Source organism: Anopheles coustani, chromosome 3 (genome assembly GCF_943734705.1).
Source record: "Anopheles coustani chromosome 3, idAnoCousDA_361_x.2, whole genome shotgun sequence".
Classification (NCBI taxonomy): domain Eukaryota; kingdom Metazoa; phylum Arthropoda; class Insecta; order Diptera; family Culicidae; genus Anopheles; species Anopheles coustani.
Window position 1 is genome coordinate 68,977,996 of NC_071288.1, and position 19,913 is coordinate 68,997,908.

The window sequence follows — 19,913 nt, forward strand, 5'->3', positions numbered from 1 at the left end:
ACACATTAACACTTTCGTGCTTCCTGTACGATTGTAAAAAGTGTCTTATAGACTGATACTGAATGTTTCGATACCGTTCTTCAAAAGGCATGAATAATTCTATAATCAAATCATTCAACCATAACCGCTTTGACCGTGGTGGGGTTGGAAAGAGAAACAATTTATTTTACTGCCTTTCTTCTTGTCCGTTTAAGCTGACCCTTAAGCTGAAAAATCACGGTGAAATTGTCAACCATCAGCGCACCACAATTGTCCGGTATTCAAAGGGCAGAGATCGTCTTAAAACCGTTTGTCTAGCACTCTTAAACGATGCCCTCTTTGCTGCCCGTGACTGTTTCTGTTTTTGGAGTGTACGTCTAATTGACAGGGCCTTAAAATGAATATAAATCACAATTAAAAGACGCTAGATTTTGTGGTGGTCCTGTTTTAGAGTATTGATTATATGAATTTAAACTGACCACAAGCAATGGGTATGGATTTATAGGTTTTAAAAAAAGATCATCCCCTCAAAGCCTGATCGTGTGAACGCTGCACTAAATGTTAAACGACGAGATATTATCAAATCTCACCATTAGTTACGAAATTTGCCTTTTATTTTTGTTATGAAATGTTCGAACATTGGAATCCACGGTGTAAGACACGCATCTTTGCGTTTGGCTTTCTGCTTCACTTATCAATATTCATGCCATCCGATGATCCTCTATCGGCGGAAAAACTTTAGCGGAATACGTAATAGCACCACCGATTTGGGATTGATCAAAACCAAAGCAACAGGAAAAAAATGGCAATATCCTAAATTTCTTCCGGTTTCGCGAATATGGGACGGAACATTATGGGTTATGTAAAAAAACAAAACGTTGGTACATTTTTTTACTTATTGAATATTTTACCTCAAGCGAATGAGGAACGAAGCGAACGATTTTTTATGGCGCTAAACTTGCCCCCACCCGACATGGTAATGAAGAACTGTATGGAAATGAGATACACACCCTGGCCACGGATGGGGTCGTATCAGAAGTTATTGGTTCGCGAATTTTGGCGACCGTGTGGGGTTTTGGCTTTTAGGATATCAGGTGGCTGGTGTGACGCGTGTGTTTCACCGTCATCCTGTTTGTAAATTTGAAGCAAAACAAGCCCTTTTTAACGAAGCCGCGCTAAATTAAACCGGTTCCGATCAGTTTTTGACCGCGAAGATGCAATGGGTCAAAATAGAACGCAAAATTTAAATATTTGTCCACAACGTTAAAAAGGAATGAATATATTATTTTCCGATTATACAAAATGAAAGCGAAATGTTATGCATACCTGAGGTTTGCGATCGGTTGATTTTTCTATACTGATGTTAGATTCTGTGGCAAGAAAGGCACATATTGTTTATATACACTTTTTTAACTGTAGTTGAAAGTAAGGAACGTTTTTTGTGCATAACATTTTTTTCGGATGGTTAAAACAATTGGTGATTATTGCACCATAGAAGAGACGATGAATCTTCAGCATTTTCCCTATCATGCCGTATCCGTCTATTGGCGGATTGACGCGGTATTCGTGTTGCATAATTGATTGACTTTTGATCTCGGGTGAGAAATGGCTCATCAAATATAGATGGGATCAAACCGAACGCTTTTCCGGCGGGTATGGCGAGTCCCATCCCCTCCTCGACATTACCACGCAGACAAGGGTTTTTCGGAAAACCCTTAAACTGGGTCAACACCAGCAGGAGGGATTGGTATGAAGCTCTAGTGTCAGCTTTGAACCGGCACACCATAAAACATGGAGTCCTGTGCAGTGTGGAAATCTAGAGTGTCAATTTATTCAATTTGTTAGATAAAATTTCCTTCGTCTCAACTGGGTAAAAAAGCTGCCTGTGGTTTCTTGCCTAGACAGGCCAACACAAACACCCCACGTCACGACGTCTTCGGTTCGCGACATCACAGCGAAAAAACTGGAGAACGGCAATATTCAGCCCATCGAAGGGAACGGTCTTTCATTTTGCTTCCCTTTGAATGGTTTTTAGCTTCGATTTTCTGTACAAGTCTGGCACGTAACGGTAACTGTAGCGCGATAGCCGTGAATTAAGGTGTGTGTGAGAGTTTTTCGCCATTCGAATGATGTAACGCATTGCATTCGTTCACCTCATCGACCGTAATGGGACGAACTCGAGATCAGATGATCTTGGTCCGTACTCCAAAATGGGTGATACGAACAAACCCAAGTGTGCAATACAGAAAAGATATGTTGTTACCGATGGATCTTTTATGGATATTATTTTTCTTTAGGCCAGTTGTTATGATTTCTTAGTTCCTTTACTTACCAAAGGAACTTCCACAAATGAGAATATTACTGTGCGGAAAATAAATTAATAGGAATTATTTTAATTACAAAACATCAGACGAAGCAGTTACATTTGCTGTCAAAATCATGTAAATCCTGTAACGCAATCAAATGTAATATGGACCCCCACCCCCTGGTTCTGCCAATCCATGGTCTGTTATCGAACCTAAGCTCCATAATCCTACTCCCAACGTTTTGGCCGATCGTAAGTCTCCAATCGGATTTTCCCCCGAACGGTGCGCCAAAGTGAGTTTTCCTTTTTTTTCACCCCCGTTTCGCTGCTGACGTTTGTGACCTTTTCTGGGTTATAATGCCAACGGAAAATGCTGGCCCGAGTTCAAAGGTCGCTCTCGGGGCCACCGCTAACGGTCATCAAGGTCGCAAATGGAAGATTGCGGGCGAGACTGTAATAAATCTTATTTATTCTCCTTGTGACTTCTGGTGGACATTTTACACCGCTCCTGAATGTTTACGCCGTTAGAGCTAAGGAAAGAGAAGAAAAGGCTTGGAAATTTTTCTTCTGTTATTTTTTGTCGTACAAAGGATAAAACATGGGTATAAGAATTTCATATCGTGACTGATCTATATCCTAATCCTTTTCTGGGATTACTATCGATTGTGGGGTTTATTATGATATCGCAAATGTTACACGCATCTCCACCGTTTCCATTCATCAATTCTATTGTAACACCATTGTAAAAAACTTGTAAACGAATGTCAAGGAAACAAAAACAGGTCATTGCGGAAAACGTTGCGCTTTCTCTACATTTCCCATAATTGTGGGGAAAACATTTTTCACTCTGCTCTTCCCTCCTCGCTCTATCATCGTTTTTATGTTCCTCTCCCCCCGTTTTTTCGACCTCTACTAGTACCGTCAGTTTGGGGTCACTTTACGAAGCGGTGTAGCTGGTTTTCACCGCAAAAAAAGGGAAAGAAAGAAAAGATGAACGGTGGTCCATCATGGTAGACCTCGTCGTTCTTATTTCTTTTACTACTACGCAGACTCGCCGTCATAATGCCATTTGGATCGCGAACTAATCGTGTCTGGGAATTAGAACATGAGAATGGACCGAGGCCCGACTCGGGGTGTATCGTTTTTCGTTGCTTTCTTGGGCATTTTAGCTGTTGTCTTTTTGTCTTCTCTTTCATTTGTGTGTGCGTCTCGCGATTGCCACTGCTCTGCCTTCCAGCAAAATGGTGAATGTATCAGCTATCCTTCGTTCACCTTCTTTTTTCCACTCTATTGTGCTCGTTTTAATGTACTGAAGATAGATAAAAATGGATGCAGACTCCATGGATGCAGACTCCAGACTATGAATCATTGAGGCGGCATCGGTTTCAAATGCCACGTTAAATAAAAACCGATTGAAAACAACAATTGAGACATAGAACATTTTCAATTACTTAACCGTTTTTCACCGGGTCTGTGAAAGTGAGCATAAAAACTATCTGCGACTTGCTTCAATCGAACAGGAAAACAACTGCACAAAACCGTTATGCTGTCGTCATTTGAAGTATTTACTAATTGCGTTTCTATACTTGCTGCTTTGCACGGTAGAGACGTTGTGTGTCGCTGGTATCTATTGTTTCTCATCGCCCGCACACAGATAAACTCACGATGGCGAAAAAGGTGTAAACTGATTGTGAAACTCACAGCTTTTTTTGTTATCGCTGCTGCAGGAGTGGAAATCTTGAACTGGATTTTTCGTTCGTTATATCATCTCTTATGTCGATGTTCGATCGTGTGGCAAGTTCATTTTAAATAGATACATCTTGCTGAATGTGGACAAGCTTCACAGCAAGATGTTTATGATAATTAACAAAAAAAATTGAAGTTCTACCATTAGATATTGACGCCGTTAAAAAAATTATTTTAAAAATAGCCTTGATCGTCGGCGAAGTTCGTAGCAAAGATAGCAACAATCTCCCGACGTCTGCAATATTTGTAACAGCTCCGCTAAGTAACCTCAAAATTAACGAACTGTGCATGATGAGTATTATCGTTATGGTTATGGCTCAACAGTTAGTTTCGCTAAATTCTTAGTTCTAACAAAATTTATGAAATCTTAGCCAAGGTATGGAACCTCCAAATGCTGGACATCTTTAAAATGTAGTGTGGAACTCAAAAAGTTTTACTTTCTACACCTTGTTTTTTTTCAACGTAAATTTAAATTTAACGAAAACTATTTTCCAATCAAGTGGTAATGTGTTAAAATGTTGCAAACACTAAAAAAATGATAAATGGCCTACCATTTGACTTAGGAATTAGCATCCAAAGTAATAGTTCCCTTTTCCGGGCGTATTTCGTAAACATTTACGTCCAATCCCCTTTCGGAGCTCCCTTTTTTCTCCTGGCTTCAGTTGATTGCGTTGTGATCGTTTGTTTAGTTGCTGATCTTTGGCGCTCGGCCGTTGCTCAAATTTTCCACCACCATTCCTCCAACCCTTCACTTGTTAAGAGGCACGACGAAGGAAAAATAAAACACTCCTAAGCTCCGCAACTTCGAAACGCGGCACTCATCCGGCGCAGCACGAGTTTCGAGTTCATTACAAGTCCTGAGTGTGCAATCATAATTTCAATGTCACTAATTTACGGACGACCAAACCCACGACGGCAGGAAAAAAAACCGGGCAAGCAAATAAACACCACAAAGTAGTTTTCCGTTTTTGGTGGATGCCGTGCCATCTGCAGGGAGAGGTAATGGCTACTGAGTCCGATTGTCCGTCCAGTCGAGTTCGGTTCCGCAAACTGCGACCGTTGGTTGGTTGGTTGTTGTTGGTGTAGCCCCAGAAAACAATTATGACTCGGTGGCGTAGTTTTCGCGGTCACCCCAAATGATGTCCATTAGCTTTGCGCCCGGAGAAGTGGAGGGTAACCGTAGTTTATTTGGCCTTTCCACCACCGCACCCCGTACGGCTAGTTGTTAAGAGGGGCTTAACCCAGTTAGAGGGTTACTCTCCCATCGCCTGCCATCGCCTGCCGAAATGCCAGCTAGCTCTCCTCTCCCTCTCCACAATCGACAATCAATCGAGATGGTACGATATGGCGTACGAAAATGGCGAAGGGTGGCGGCTTGGGCTTGTTTCTTGCCACCGTTGCCTATTTGGAGGGCCCTTCGGTTGGTTGGGGATCTCTCTCCACGAGGGAGATCAGCTGGAGAAACCGGTGGCAGCGCAATGATCAAATTAAGTGTAGCCTTATGGCGGTCTCGTTGTTCCAAGGCTTCTCGAACCTACCTAGTATCGAAGGGTTGGTATGGCCAAAAGCCATCTTGGTTCGTCTTACAGCTATGGTTGGATCCGAAGTAGAACGAATCTGTGACTCGAGACTAATTCCTTCGAGGGCTTGCAATTACGTACTGGAACTACCGTTGTTGTAACTGTTCTGTTTTTCAGCTACCTGTGGAAAAAGCCTTTAGGCTTACTTCTATTTAATTTCCCATCCCCTTTTTTTTTTTAAATGTTTCCAATTGCAGATTTTCGTGACTTTCATATTCAGATAAAGCTTAAAGCTTAGCAATTGGATCAAACTCACGACTTAGGCTGGGAAAATCATCCGCCGCCTTGGTATCGTTTGGGAACTAAGATTTCTAAAACCGTTGGACGGATTAGGAACTTTCCTCGAGTTGAAGCTCCATACCAACATCGTAGCTCCAAGTTTGAGGGGATTTCCCAAAACCCGATCGCCATTGGTTTTCAGCTCTGGCGAGAAGCCCGTTGGCAAAAATCTTGATCTTCATGATCTTCCCACTCTCCACTTGGTTGTGCTGCCCAGTAACATGCAGCGGCAGTGGTCATAAACCGGTTTTTCTGGATCCGAACGAGTGACGGAAGCAACGCGGCGGCGTCTGCTTGGAGTGTGTGGCGCCTGTCCCGCATCAACTCGTCCGGCGAATGTGGGCTTTGTTTGGGTGTTAGATGATGCTGGGTCAGCTTTGTTTTTACCTTTTTGCCTGTCATGCGTGCGCGTTTTCTGTTCAGCTCTGGTTTGCGATGCAAAAGCGAAAGACGTTTGGTCATAAATTATACAAAAATCATCAAAAACATTCTTCTCCGTCCAGAAAGATCCCGAAAGATATTGAGAAGCGCTCACGACTCACCCCGTATGTTCTGTTTTGTGCAGTCAATAAGAAAGGGGTTTCTTCGTCTTTATACTCGTACGACGGTTTCAATGGTGCAAAATGTTTCAAAAGTCAAAAGACGAACAAAAAAAAACACTATCCATCCGCCGGCGGACGGACTGCTTCAAGGGACCACCGAGTGGGGTTCTGATTTTGAAAAATTATGAAGAGTCATTGTGGCTTTTTGGCAAACGATGATCATTTTATCGTTGTAAAGCGAAGAAGTCTCACATACATTAAAAAGGGTTGCAGTTTGGATTCATTTTTTTTTACGCACAACCACATATTTTAACATCAATCATTTTGGATAAATAAATTGATTCTTGGTAAACACGCCCTTCAGTCATCCCTTTCCAGTTCTTTCGTGCCAAAAAAGAGAATTGAATGTGCACTGGTCCAGGATAGGCGGATATGGTTTCATTTTCTTTGGAATGCTGGAACTGGTCTTGTCCTTGCTGAATGGAAAGAGTTTTGAGGTTACTTTTGGAATATCTCTTGAGTACAAACTTTTCCTTCTTTGTTCAACAATTCAGTACTTCAATATCTTACGCTCAGCATTCGGTTTTTTTGGGTTAATCGCAAGCTTCAAATATAATTTGAGTATCGTCAGTATTGAATCGGTCACGTTAATCACGGCTCAATGTCATGGCGGATAAAATTAATCTGCACACTTTCGAAAGCACATCGAGAGACACTTTACGCAACACATGCGTTCGTCTGAAGTTCGCAGCCTATATATAGCGAACGGTAGACGACGATGGCTTCTCGCGCTGGTTCCAGTGAAAAACGCGTTAGGCTCTTGGCGGTGGAGTTGAGCAGCTTTTAATTACTGCATCACGTGTTTTGAGCAGCCTGAGAGTCATCCCGGCAAGACACGAGACACCGGCATACGGCCAGGGTAAAGCGGAAGGCCACCGTCGCTCGTTGATGCAACTTCAAACAGTGCTTTTCGCGGTGAGCGAGTGCCTTCTTGGAACGTGAGGCAAACATCGAGGCTTCGCCGGTGTGGTAATTATGGTACCATGTTGGCAGGTTTGTTTTTTAGCTGGGTGATGTTTTTTTCCGTGACGAAGGATTTATGAGCGTGAGAGAATTACCTGAAATTACGTGAGCTATGCCACGAATGGCCTCGTGAGCCTTCGTGAATGGCCTGCTGACGTCGTCACCGTCGTATGGGTCTTTTTTCCGCCTATGTGGATCAAGCACTAGGTGGAGACCTCCAAATTGGAAAAGGGCTTGGCTCTTCGTGTGACCTTGGAGGTTCAACTTTTGGCACTGCCCCATTGGTGAACGTGATTACGCAGCGAGTTCTAAGGTTATGGGCAAGTGGCACAGTTGAAATATTTTCAGTTTCAATAATACCATCTCTGGCAGAAGGTTTATTAAGATATCACTACCTGGATACTATCGCCTATTCGCAACAATTCCTGTATATTTCCCACTCCTGATAAATGGTCGCTTTCCGTCAACAAGAGCTGAGACCGATTGTGATCTGTCGGTGGTTTACGAGGGGCAGCTAATTTTCTCGCACGAGAGATCCCACTGACGTCCATGACGTGATACTCCAATCTGTACTAAACCATCACGTTCGCGGCGGTGCCTTCTTAGAAGATACAATCGTGACATATACTGCGCCGTACTGAAACTGGATTGTTGTCTTGAGATACCTTCGGCTCATCGGGTGGAGATGTAGACGATATAGACTTTCGAAGTCCCAACAGTCTCAGAGTTGATAGGCGGAAAACGTTGGTAGGGACTCATAGAGGAGGACTCTAGCGAAGAATCGTGCAAACGTCCGATCGTGATCGCTTACGAAAGAGCGGTGCCGCGACGGTTAAGACACCTTCGCTCCCCAATACAATGTAGCACCCCCGCTGTGGCGTTCTGTCCAGAAATGGCGGGAGGCGACTCGCCACTCGCTCTTGCTCGGTTGCCTCCATTGTTGGGAGGCTCGTAACCATCGCCATCCATCAGATACCTTGGTAGCAGGAGCATCTGATTGAAGCACGGTGCGTGACTGTCTGCCCAAGCCGGTGCTTCAAACTCCGGTACGACCTCTGCTCCGGACGGTAGGTTACCGATTGCACGAAGGCAATTAATCAGAGTCCGATGATTTCCTCTATCTCCGCGATCGTCGTGCTGCTATTGAAGCCAATTGTTGGCCAACCAACCGGTGGCGTAAAACAAGACGGCTCGGGTCTACAACAACGAATAACTGCTGCTTCCTTGTTGGGAGCGTATTGTTGTGGTTCGCCTGAGGTGCGTTTCTTGGTCCAGTACAAAGTGAAGGCGGTATGTTGACCATCGTCGGACCTAACCGCACACCCCAACTCACTGCATATGAACGGAACGTCAGTGTACTGTGCCTCCTTTTGCAGACTCCAGGGGTTTCTCTTCTGTACGTTTTCTTCATTTCCTTGACATCGATCATTCACCACCTGGACTTTTGCTGCAGGAGACGCTAAATGGTGCTGGTTGGTTAGCAACACACAAGTTCCATTATGCCGTCACTCATGCCGACAAACACAGCGCGGCCCATTGACGCCATTGCTAGGCTCTTCCGAGTGGTCACGGGCGGATCAGGCCACTAAAGCTAGTAGTCCAACTTGTCCGGGGGCTACACCTTCGTTGAGCCACACTCTCACTTTTATTCCGCATTTTGCGGAAGGACTGTTTTCGATAGCGCATAAATTGTAATGTCCGTATGGTGGTCCGGACATGATCGAAGAAATTGGTTCTTTGTTTACCCGAGAAATGACTTCCTCATTGGAACAACGTTGTGGTACGTTGTAATGATCTGATGCCATTTTGAAAGCGATGGAATGTGATGTAAAGGTGGTTACTTTGAACCGGTTAAAATTTGTAGATGTGGCTTTCAAAAGATCGCGTAGTTCGGGTGTTGGCGTTGAGTTGCGCAGTACAAATTGCCCTCAAAAAACAAACTACACAAATCAGAACTACTACCACCCATAATCCGGCGAGTTTAGCGTACCCAAAATCACGTTTCAAACGGAACGCGTCCACGGCATCACGTTTCAAACTGGAACAAGTGATTCGTTGCGGTTTTAGCCGATCCGATGTTCAACCTTCCTAGCCGTAGACTGTTTGTTTCGTTTTTACCACAGCCTGCCGTCGTCTCATCTCTGATTATATTTTCTACGGATCAATTATCGACGGAGCCCATCAGCGGCGTGTTGCATATCGGATTTTGAATTCCCGTTCAATGTTTTTCCGATCATCGCGCCGGTTTCAAAATGTGGCGCGCATCGGATGATGATCGTAAAGTTCTTCCAACGTTTTGTGGGCAAATAAAGTTTTACTATTTTTTCTTTTTTTTAATCCTGCTCTGAAACCACTGAACCCTATCTCCTGTTTTGTGAAGTTTACTGTTACACGGCCGCATGCTCCATGGATTTGGAATTTTCTTTGCCCACCAGTACCGTTTGCAAGGTATTTCAGCTTATACTCTTTGTTCTTCACATAACTGCGCAGATTTTAACTATTCGTTGTTACCCAGTTGAATTTGATATTGTTAATTTATATTCTTAATGAGTAATGTCCCGTGATAGTTTACTATTGCAATGTCACTCATATGATAGCGATGCCAAAGCAGTGATAAGAAAATAATAGCAGAGAGACAAAAACGCCTATTTATTTGTTGGATGACCTCATTTCTTTCCAAATGTAAACTCTGAACTACTAATGCATTAGCTATAACCTCGAAATACTTGTTTTTACTACATAAACGATTTAGAAGGTGATCTAAGGTTCACAAAAACTGTTGATAAACCTAGAATAGCTAAAGAAGCTGTAAAAAATTGTCTTTCTGTGCGTTGACACGTTTCCTAGACCATTGAAGTTAGTTGGTTCTTTGGTGAGTCCTTGAAATGGATCTTTATCTTATCTCTCGCCGTGATCAGAGGAAACACGAACAAGAAGCTTGCAAACAATAGTATCTTTCGTGTTTTGCTTTACCGTTTTTTGCCTTTACCGATTGTATTTGCAGGACAATCAAGATGGCGGGCGTCGAGCGTGGGGTTGTCGCCGAAAAGCATTTTTAATTGCACTTTTGCGGCTTCGTTGGCGTAGCGCGGGTGTCTATTGTCTCCCGAACCCGAAAAGAGACATTCGAATGCGGACATTTTGTTTTTTGGCTTGGTTTGCCTTGATGTTTGTTTTTTCTTTAATTCTTTTTACGCTCGGATGGTACGGAACATACACTGGGGATAAAATGTACAATGTATCCGTGTTTGGTTCATGCCAGCGGGGGGAAAACGGACACGGAAACAGTATGGTCCATTATCACGCTCTGAAGGTTGATGCACGTCTCATGTTTCGGGCTCGTTTTTCTTGTTGGATTTTGGTACAGAAAATCTCGCACGTGACACAGTGCAGCTCGCGAGAACAAAACAGTACACACACACACAGCTGGCCGGGAAGCCGCCTCAATGTTTGGGGAAAAGGGTTTGGGAGGAGAGAGAGCCGATGACGCCCTTCGTCTTACGCCAGATGAACGTACGATAGCTTATGATTGTTAACAAGCTTGCGCAAACTCAGCCTAGCGTTTGTTTGTTTCTTCTGCTCCTATCTTAAGCGCGTAAATACAGTTTTGAGACCCGAGACACATGCGTGCATTGTGGTTGGGTTTATTTCCCTCCGAAAGGGGCACGCAGTTCTCCGTAAATCCCTCTAAATGCCAAACCACAAGCACATTGTCATGATCTCGAATTTCTCGTGCGCTGAAACGGATTCTATTGTTTTGAAATCGTTCCACTCGCGAGCCCAAAGTGCGGCGTGTGAGAGGGGTATAAGCATGATCATGTTTTAACCGATCAGACGTTGAACAAGAGTGATAACATATTTTAACACTTTACGTTACATAAAATACTCATCTGGTTTGATGCAAGCATTATTTATATCGTGTAAAAGTGATCGTACGCGTTTATTTTATTTATAAATTAAGTACTAAGCTTAAGTTCATGACGAGATAACGCTAAATCTTGCGCGACACTTCGTGATCTTCATCGTTCAATTATTTTATTCGTGACAGTCGTGATGGCCTGATTGTTGAAATAATAACCTAATGGCCTCCTTTCATTTTTCACAAAATTTATGCAATTTAAAGAAATATCGAATCGTGTCGGTTTGTCATCAGAGCCGGAATGCTCAATGTTGTTTGTCCGCTAGCCTTTATCAAAGTAATAAGGTTCAAACATCGAACATGACTACTAGAAAACAATGAAATCTTGTCTGGGAAAAGATAAATGCCTTCGATGTTTCTTGATTGGTAATGTCGTACATTGACGATTGTTTTTTTTCTCCTAGTTTACTCTTCTCGGCCACGATAATTGAACTCTCCTCCGGAGTGGCACAAACTCTTCTCCTCTGGTTTCAAAAGCACCATTCACACCGTGTGTTTTCGCGCTCGCGAAAAGACTTTCCATGCGTACGCCGGGATACGATACCGCAACGATATGGTGTAATCAAGCTTTACTGACATTTTCCACGACGTTTGGCTAACCGTTAACCGTTCACTTTTCTCCGATCGACCGTTGATGTTGGTGTGTAACTAAATTTCTTTATTCAATACGATTATCCGAACAATCAAACGCAACAACAACGGCGGCAGCGAATGTGAATTCGAAAGTGTGCGGAATGGAACGGCGGTCTCACGTGTGCCCATTCGTGATAGTTTTTCCATCAAGCTGGCTGCTTTTCTGCTTTCCGATTTTCCTTTTGTGCGCCTTGTGCACCGTTTCACATCCTATTTTCACTCTCATTTCCATTTACGTGCGTTAAGTGCTGTGAGTTTTGTGATACGGGAAGGAAAACAAACAAACTTTTCCATTTTTACTGCGATAAACTCTACAAAGGGTTGTTTTTGGCAAAACAAAATAGGATGATCCCGGTATGAAATCGGTGTTATCAATAAGGACATTCTAGCTGCGATTCTGCAATCTTTCCCCCACTCTCCACCGCAACAGCTCTACAACATTTTCCCTACGTCGCATTTTCTCCGCCCTACAGCAGCGCCGTCAGTGATCGAGTGAGAAAGAAAAATCCGTTGAAAAATCAAGTGAAAGTGGCGTGAAAAAAAAGCAGCGAGAGAAAAGCAAATCAGAAGCATATATTTATATTTCCGCTTGGCCTCTTCGTCCCAATTGTGTCCATGTGTGGTGCCGTACTGGCTGCAGTGCCGCGAGGGAGTGGTCGTTTTGATTTTTGGTTTACTGTTTCCGTTGTATCCTTTCCGTTGCGGGGTTTCCTTCGTGCGCGATCATAAAAGATAAAGTTCTAAAAAAACGGAAAACCGTTTCCGGAAAAAGCGGCACGTGCACTCGTTCGCGGTTTGCCATTTTTCGTGTTGCACCAGCAAACTAACCTCCCTCGTCCAGGGGTTGGTATTGGGTCCACGGCGCAAAGGCGGGGTGGTGGAGGGAGGTGGTGTTGGTGACCGGTAACGATCCTGGAGGATACGCTCTTCCGGCTGAGCAAGTTGCGCGAACGTTTGAAGGCGATGCTTCGCTCACCGGGCCATCTGATTGGGCACGGGCCGGGTGCGGGGGGAGGTGGCGTGATGGGGCTGCACAGTCACGCCTCGTCGCCACCCCACGCCCGTCCGTCACTGTTCGATTCCTGTCACCGGAAAATACGGCTCATCGGCGGTGGACCGGTCGCTTTTCTCGGCGGATTAGTAGCGTAAGTATTTTTCGCCATTTTAAACCAGAAGGAATATGCTGGGGATTCAATTAAGGATACTACTAAGCGACGCTGCTGTTCAACTGTTGTCTCTAAAGCATCTGGTATTGAAAGAAATTGGCTGTCCATAACTCATCTGACTTTATCTCTAACGCATCTGGGTTGTCTCAAGCCGAAAAACAGAGAATAAACAAAGTAATTGTGGTTATGTTACGTTGTAAAACTCCAAGAACAATAAACATTATTATTTGTGTATTCTTTAAAGCTATTGTTATGTATTTTTGAACAATTTTGCGTATATTTTTCATTCGAGCAAACCGGTGGCATAAACGCACTATCATAGCTGTCAAGTGACATTCATTGATCCAAGCAAGTACGTTTATGCCGCCGAGTTGAACACCACAATGCAGCCTTCTTAGTTGACATACGTTTGCATGCTCGTATAAAAAGTATAACTTCATTTTTTTTTGTTTTTTCCTTGTTTTTCGGCTTGAGACAAACCCAGATGCGTTAGAGGCAATGTCACATGTGTTAGAGGCAAAGTCAGATGAGTTAGAGGCAAAGTCAGATGAGTTAGAGACAACAGTAGATGAGCTTTTTCAATACCAGTTGCTTTAGAGACAACAGTTGATGAGCTATTTTAGTCATCGGTGGGTTAGAGCTGAACAAAGGTGGCAAAACCTGTTATGTTATTTTAGTCATATTTCTATGTACACTACCGTCGGAAAAAAGCTATGAAACTGAACTCGTCATATTTTTGTGAAGCTAAGAAACACCTAACCAAAATGGAAAATAATGTAAAAACGCGCATATTTCCAACCATGTCCGCTTAACCTGATCGGTCTATTTTCTTTCCCTGACTCTACTCCCCCGATCGTTGCCCTCGTCCGCAAGACAATTTTCCACGCTCCGGTTGATCATGAGGTTCGGTTTCTTTCTACCTTCTTACTTTTTGTTGCCTCGCACTGAAGCTTCCACCGGGCGCTCGTTCCAAATATCATCCCACGATCTACATTTTCTCTTCACGATTTTTTGTTTTCCGCTTTTGTGCGCTGCTGGAAAAGCCTGAAAAAAATATAATAAACGTCAGCCCATGCTTCTTCCCGTCATACTTTTGCGCTCCTCCACGAACGCCCTTTTCAGTGACACATAAATCTCATTCCGTTTGTTTGTTGTGCCCATAAAAGCTCAACCGCGAAACGCTATGTCGAATTGATCATAGCAAAGTTTACCGTTTTCGTTATTATTTTTAACAGGAAGAAAAAAAGTTGTTTTTTCCACCACTCAGAAGAGGGTATTTCCTTTTCGGGGGCTTTTAGCTTTGTTTCATATTTTCTTCCGCAAGCGAACGTCACATTCCAAGTGGAAGGAGGGGAAGTGTACTGGTTTTGTCAGTGCAGATGTTGAGCTTAACTCTGTTTTTATTTGTTAAAGACTGTCGCATTTGACACGGAATACCAGATGGTTCCTATGGAATTATCGCAAATCTACAAGCATTCGTCGAAGTTAGAACTTCTTTGGCTATAGTTAGCTATAGTTATACTAATGTTAGGTACTACCACTATTATAAAGAAGTCTCGTCCCAAACGCTGGTTCACCGTTGATGGTTTTATTTACACTTCTAGCTGGCGTAACTTCTGGTTCTCATGAAACGAAACACGACTAGAACTCGAACTTTAGGTGAACGATCGCTTGATCGATTGAGGTGGTCAATATTTTCCGAGTCAGCATCAACGCTTGCTTGCTGCACAACCTACGATCGCCATTTGTTGGTTAGCCCGTTCGGGGAGAAGCAAAAGGCTGCGGAGTGGCAAAAGATCAAAGATGGGCCTAAGATCATCGATTCGTTGAACTACATCTTGCTGACGAAGCTTATTTACCTGCGGTCGATGGGAGTCTATGACGAAGTAAGAGAAACAGATCATAATTACCCTGAAACTGCCTCTGGGGGGCAGCGTATAGCATTGGGTTCTTTCGTTCAAATGCTTCGTTGGTTTGTGTTGTGGCTTGCAATGAAAAACAGCGGTGGGAACCGAAGCTACAAGGAGAAAACTTACGAACCGAGTAAGCAACACACTTTCTCACAGTTCTTTCTGCTTGGTTTTGTACTTGTGCTGCTGAAATTTGCTCAGAAGGCTTCGGAGGAAGTGTATCGAAACTCATATCCGCTGATATGTAGACTACACTGTTGGCTAAACCACTAGATAGTGTCAAGATTAGTTTTTCTCCCAGTGTCATTAGTACTTCTAATGGCGATACATCATTCATAAGCACTACATTGGTTGCACTTGGTATGGTTCACTTATCAATTTCAATTTCATCAGTCGAAACTAAATTGTGATGAATGTACTGAAGTAATATCTTGTCTCATGTTCTGATGTACTGCAAAACCATACATTCCGAACGCTCCTGTAACAATGAAAACGAACTGGAATAGTATGTAGGATGGATTGATGAAGTTGCTTCGAGACTTATAGTTTTCCCCCAGCGTTTCCAGAATATCCGACCCTCTGGCCGTTCCATCAAACATCGGTGGATTGCATCTGATTGCGCGTTCCATGTAGTTCTCGTACAATTCACATTTGCAGCGCCTTTTCGGAATCCACCACATTGGTTCCATCTCGTTCTTCACAGTACTCGGTAGCTTGAAGATCGGATACTTGCTGGTAATATGCTGCAAAACCTTCTCGTTGTCTCGTCGGGAATTTTTGAGCGACACAAACAACCAGTACCCGATGATGTTTCTCTGCGTGCGCAGTACATTGATGCAGTAGCGGATGAAAACAAACTCCGACACATGACCTTCGATATGGAACAGTCTGGGTTGCATGCTGGAACAACTCTTGGTCTTGGTGAAATTTGGCGTGCCCGCTAAAACGATTTCAAGATATCCCATCACCGGATGTGGAGTACCGATCCTAAAGATGGCCGACACGTTCCGACATCGCAGCTCGAAGTATGCGGTTCCGCAGTGCATGACGAACGTTAGGCAGCTGTAGGCGATGCCGCCTGTGCGGAACAAATCATGTTCGTCCGTTCCTCCGACACCGGGCGGCTGGAAGGCGATTGGATACAGCCGCACGGCGTTGGTCTGATTCTGGCAAATGATTTCTCTTGCACTCCCGTCGGGAATTTCCTCTCTGCAAACTCCGTTGTAAGGGTAGCAGAACAGAATGGGTATCAAAATAAGAAGCCCAACGACAATACGTGTGAACAGCATCGTGCGAACTGAGACCTGCTCGTTCAGTTCCGTCGTTTCAACTAGGTAATGCACCTTTTAAGAATGTACATTATCCTAATTGTCTTGGGACAAGGACAGATGTTAGTGAAATGTCCTGAATAATTTAGCTATTGGGAGTCCGCGACAGCCGAGCCGTAGCGCCGGTTAGAAAATCGGCCCATGAGCGCCGGGGCTTCACCAAATCGACGGCGCGGAGTCGAATTCCGGAACGGACCCTCTCCTGTACGAGAGAACTGGACTTTACTATCCATGTACACATAGGGTAAAGGTCTTATAAGCCCTTTAGCTTATGTTGCGTGTCTGTGCAATGTCACAGTTGGGGTATCGTTTTCACTTTATCTCTTATCGTATTTCCGAATGTTAGTTTGAACGCTTTCAGTAGTTTTGTGACGCATAGCGAAGTCTTCAAAATCAGCTGTTTGCTGTACACATCAAATATCGGTATTATGACGTATAGGCAAGCGACAAATCCAGCGTGTCTGAATTCTCCGCGAACTCTCAACTGGCTAGTTCTAGGATTCCAAATAATATTTTCATCATTAAGTATTTTTCTGCTTGATAGTTTTTTTATTATTAACTTCTTTACAAGAACAGGTGCTTGCATTATTTTCTTTAGAAGTATACGAACGAATCATTGTACTTCGCAAATAGGTAGGACAGAAGCGCTCCTAAAAATCCTGACATAATCTGTACCGGTACCGTCACGACCCATCGAATGGCGGTGGTGGGATGTGGTCCTTTGGATTCACCTTTGGGTACTATGTTCATCGCCAGCATTCTTTCAACCAACTCGGAACTGGTGAACAGTGGCGGACTGCATCTGGCGGCGCGTTGTATGTAGTTGTCATAAAGCTCGCACTGACAGTGCTTGTGTCGATTCCACCACAGTTGAACCGCTGTGCTGTTCGTGTCCGCCATCTTGAACGTTGGATACTTTCTTGTGACGTATTGCATAACATTCAGATTGTCCCGTTGAGTGTTCTTGTACGCTGCGAACAACCAGTATCCAATTATGTTTTCGTTTTTGTGCAGCACATTGATGCAGTATCGAATCAGGACAAATCGCGACACATGGCCTTCGAAGTAGAAATGATTCGTAAACTCGTTGCTGCAATTCTTCGGCTTGGAAAAGTTGTGCGTGCCCGTTAAGATGATGTTGCTATCACCAATTGTAAGATGGGGTGGACTTATACTGTAGATGGCCGACACGTTCTGACAACGTAGCTCGAACTGCATCGTTCCACAACGCATGACAAACCTCAGGCAGCTATAGGAGGTGCCACCTGTACGAAACAAATCGTGCTCATGGGTTCCCATAAGTCCGGGCCGGTGGAACGCGATCGGATACAGCTCTACGGGGCCGATTCGGTTGCGACAAATCGTTTCCCATGCATTTCCATCTTGAATTGCGTTTACACACACTCCACTGTAGGTGAAGCAGTAGACGAACGGTGTAGAAATTATCAACGCAACAACAATCCTTGTAGACGCCATCGCACCAGGAGTCGAACTGAGAGGAGTTCAATTCGTATACACTTTCCTGGGCACCAAAAAATGGTCTTAAGTAGGCATTACCGATTTCGCCATCTACTGGGAACGTTACAGCTTGCGGGACATATCCAACAGGTTATATTTGGGTGATGACGTCGGTTTGGACGAAGGAAACTGCCGTTTAATTCTTTTGCCATGTTTGTCTTATCTGAACATGTTAACAAACCAGCGGTTCCGTCTGTATGCTAGTTTGGACGGTTACTTAGGTAGCGCTACAACCGCTGAGCGTATGTGATACCCCAGGGATACAATAGTTTTTCATTGAATCATTGAATAGCAAACATCACCGATCACCGATATACATTGTGTCTCATATGATATTTTGGTCAATTTGGAGTATTTGTTAATTTGAAATAAATTTCTTAGAAACGAAAACTGGGCATATTGACGAGACTTTATTATTATCTTAGAATTAACATTTAGACGTCCGCACGGTTTATGGTGTCACTTTCCGACTGGCTCATTTGCTTTCTTTGCCATGCCTTCTCGTTAATTCTGGATTCGACGTACGTACAGCAACGCGCGTTGTGAAGTGCGTTTACATCCATTATAATGTGAATGCTGTCAGGTGACTCACTCCAAAATGATGTGATCGGCTGGAAATCGATACGGTCTTTGGACACGGTACGGTGTTGCCTAACCGCAAAGTTTTAACAACGGCATTTACCAAATTCCTGATGAAAAAGATCGTTGGAACCTATCGGTCTTTTCAAAATCATTAACGATTTAAGCTTGTGTCACAGATTTACATTACTAGCCAAAGAACTAACAGCCAATGTTGATGTTTTATTCTAAAGCATGCAATCCGGTAATGTGGAGGATTCAAAATTCTTCTGATGAATTTTGCAATGTTGCTAAAACGAAAAAAGAAAGGGTCCCAGCAGCGACTATGATAAGCTGAACCGGCAGCGTAATGTACCATGGCTCAATGACGGGAAATACACCAAGCAGGAGTTTGTGCTTCAGACGTCGGTCGGCCGATCCGTAGTCCTCCAACATTTTCTGCAGTTGATTCTTTGGTTTGCTGAACATTGCCGGTTTGCAGTTGGTGATGCGTTGCAGTGTTTCCCGGTATAACTCGCAGTTGCAACGCTTCTTCGGTATCCACCAGCTCTGCAGTGGGGTGCCTTCGATGTTCGGCATCTTTATGGTGATATACTTTTTCGCAATGTCCTGCACAATCTTCTCGTTGTCCTGCTGCGTGTTGCTGTAGGACACAAATAGCCAATAGCCGGAAAGGGTCGTCTTGGTGCTGATTACGTTCATACAGAACCTAATCAAGACGAAACGCGAAACATGGCCGGCAATGTAGAAATGGTTGCCCGAGTTGTTGTCACAGCTCTTGTTTCTCTTGACGCCGTATGTCGGCGTTGTCATTGCTGCAAACGTGCTGCATGTTGTATATGGCAGATAGGTTTTGGCAACGCAGCTCGAAGCTCGACGCACCGCAATGGATGATGAACTTCAAGCATCCGAAGGTAATGCCACCTGTATGGAACAGATAGGGTTCGTCATTGCCTGAAAGTCCGGGAGGATGAAATGCGATTGGGTAGAGCTCAACGAAGCCGGTTTGGTTCCGACAAATGATGTCTGAAGCGTTCTGTTGGGAAAAATCTTCCACTTCACACAGTCCGTGGCAGCAGCTGAAGAGAACGAACATCGACAGGATTCGAGTAGCAGTATTGATCGGTGTGGATGCCATGCTAGCTGAATCAGAACTGAAACAGGGTTGATTTGCTGACATACGGTAGTGATGAAAATATCGTTATCTATTGAATAATAGAACGGTGTTGGAAGTTCATATTACACTACGAAGCATGGTTCTATTCCTGTAACATTCCAAGACTGTTGCAATCTTTCTTGGAATCGTTATTGTCCTGTTAATGTCTGAGCGATCCTTGTGCATTAAGTGCTCTGTGAATAATTTATATTTCGAAATATCTTCGCTCGAGTTCTGTTAAGTTCGAGAA

At 43.8% G+C, this 19,913-nt stretch overlaps 1 protein-coding gene across 7 annotated transcripts in view; it reads left to right on the forward strand.

Moving 5' to 3' along the window:
- LOC131272743 (MOB kinase activator-like 2) overlaps positions 1 to 19,913 on the forward strand; it is a 164,969-nt gene that overhangs the window by 92,479 nt on the left and 52,577 nt on the right. For 2 of the 7 annotated variants that reach the window (XM_058274588.1, XM_058274589.1), the window contains exon 2: positions 12,480 to 13,151. The exons of 3 other annotated variants lie outside the window; for them this stretch is intronic. In XM_058274588.1, coding sequence (XP_058130571.1) covers positions 12,970 to 13,151 — 182 coding nt within the window. In that variant the 5' untranslated portion in view covers positions 12,480 to 12,969. The remainder of the gene's footprint in view (positions 1 to 12,479; positions 13,152 to 19,913) is intronic. 2 more of the 7 variants (XM_058274590.1, XM_058274591.1) reach the window with 1 other exon arrangement.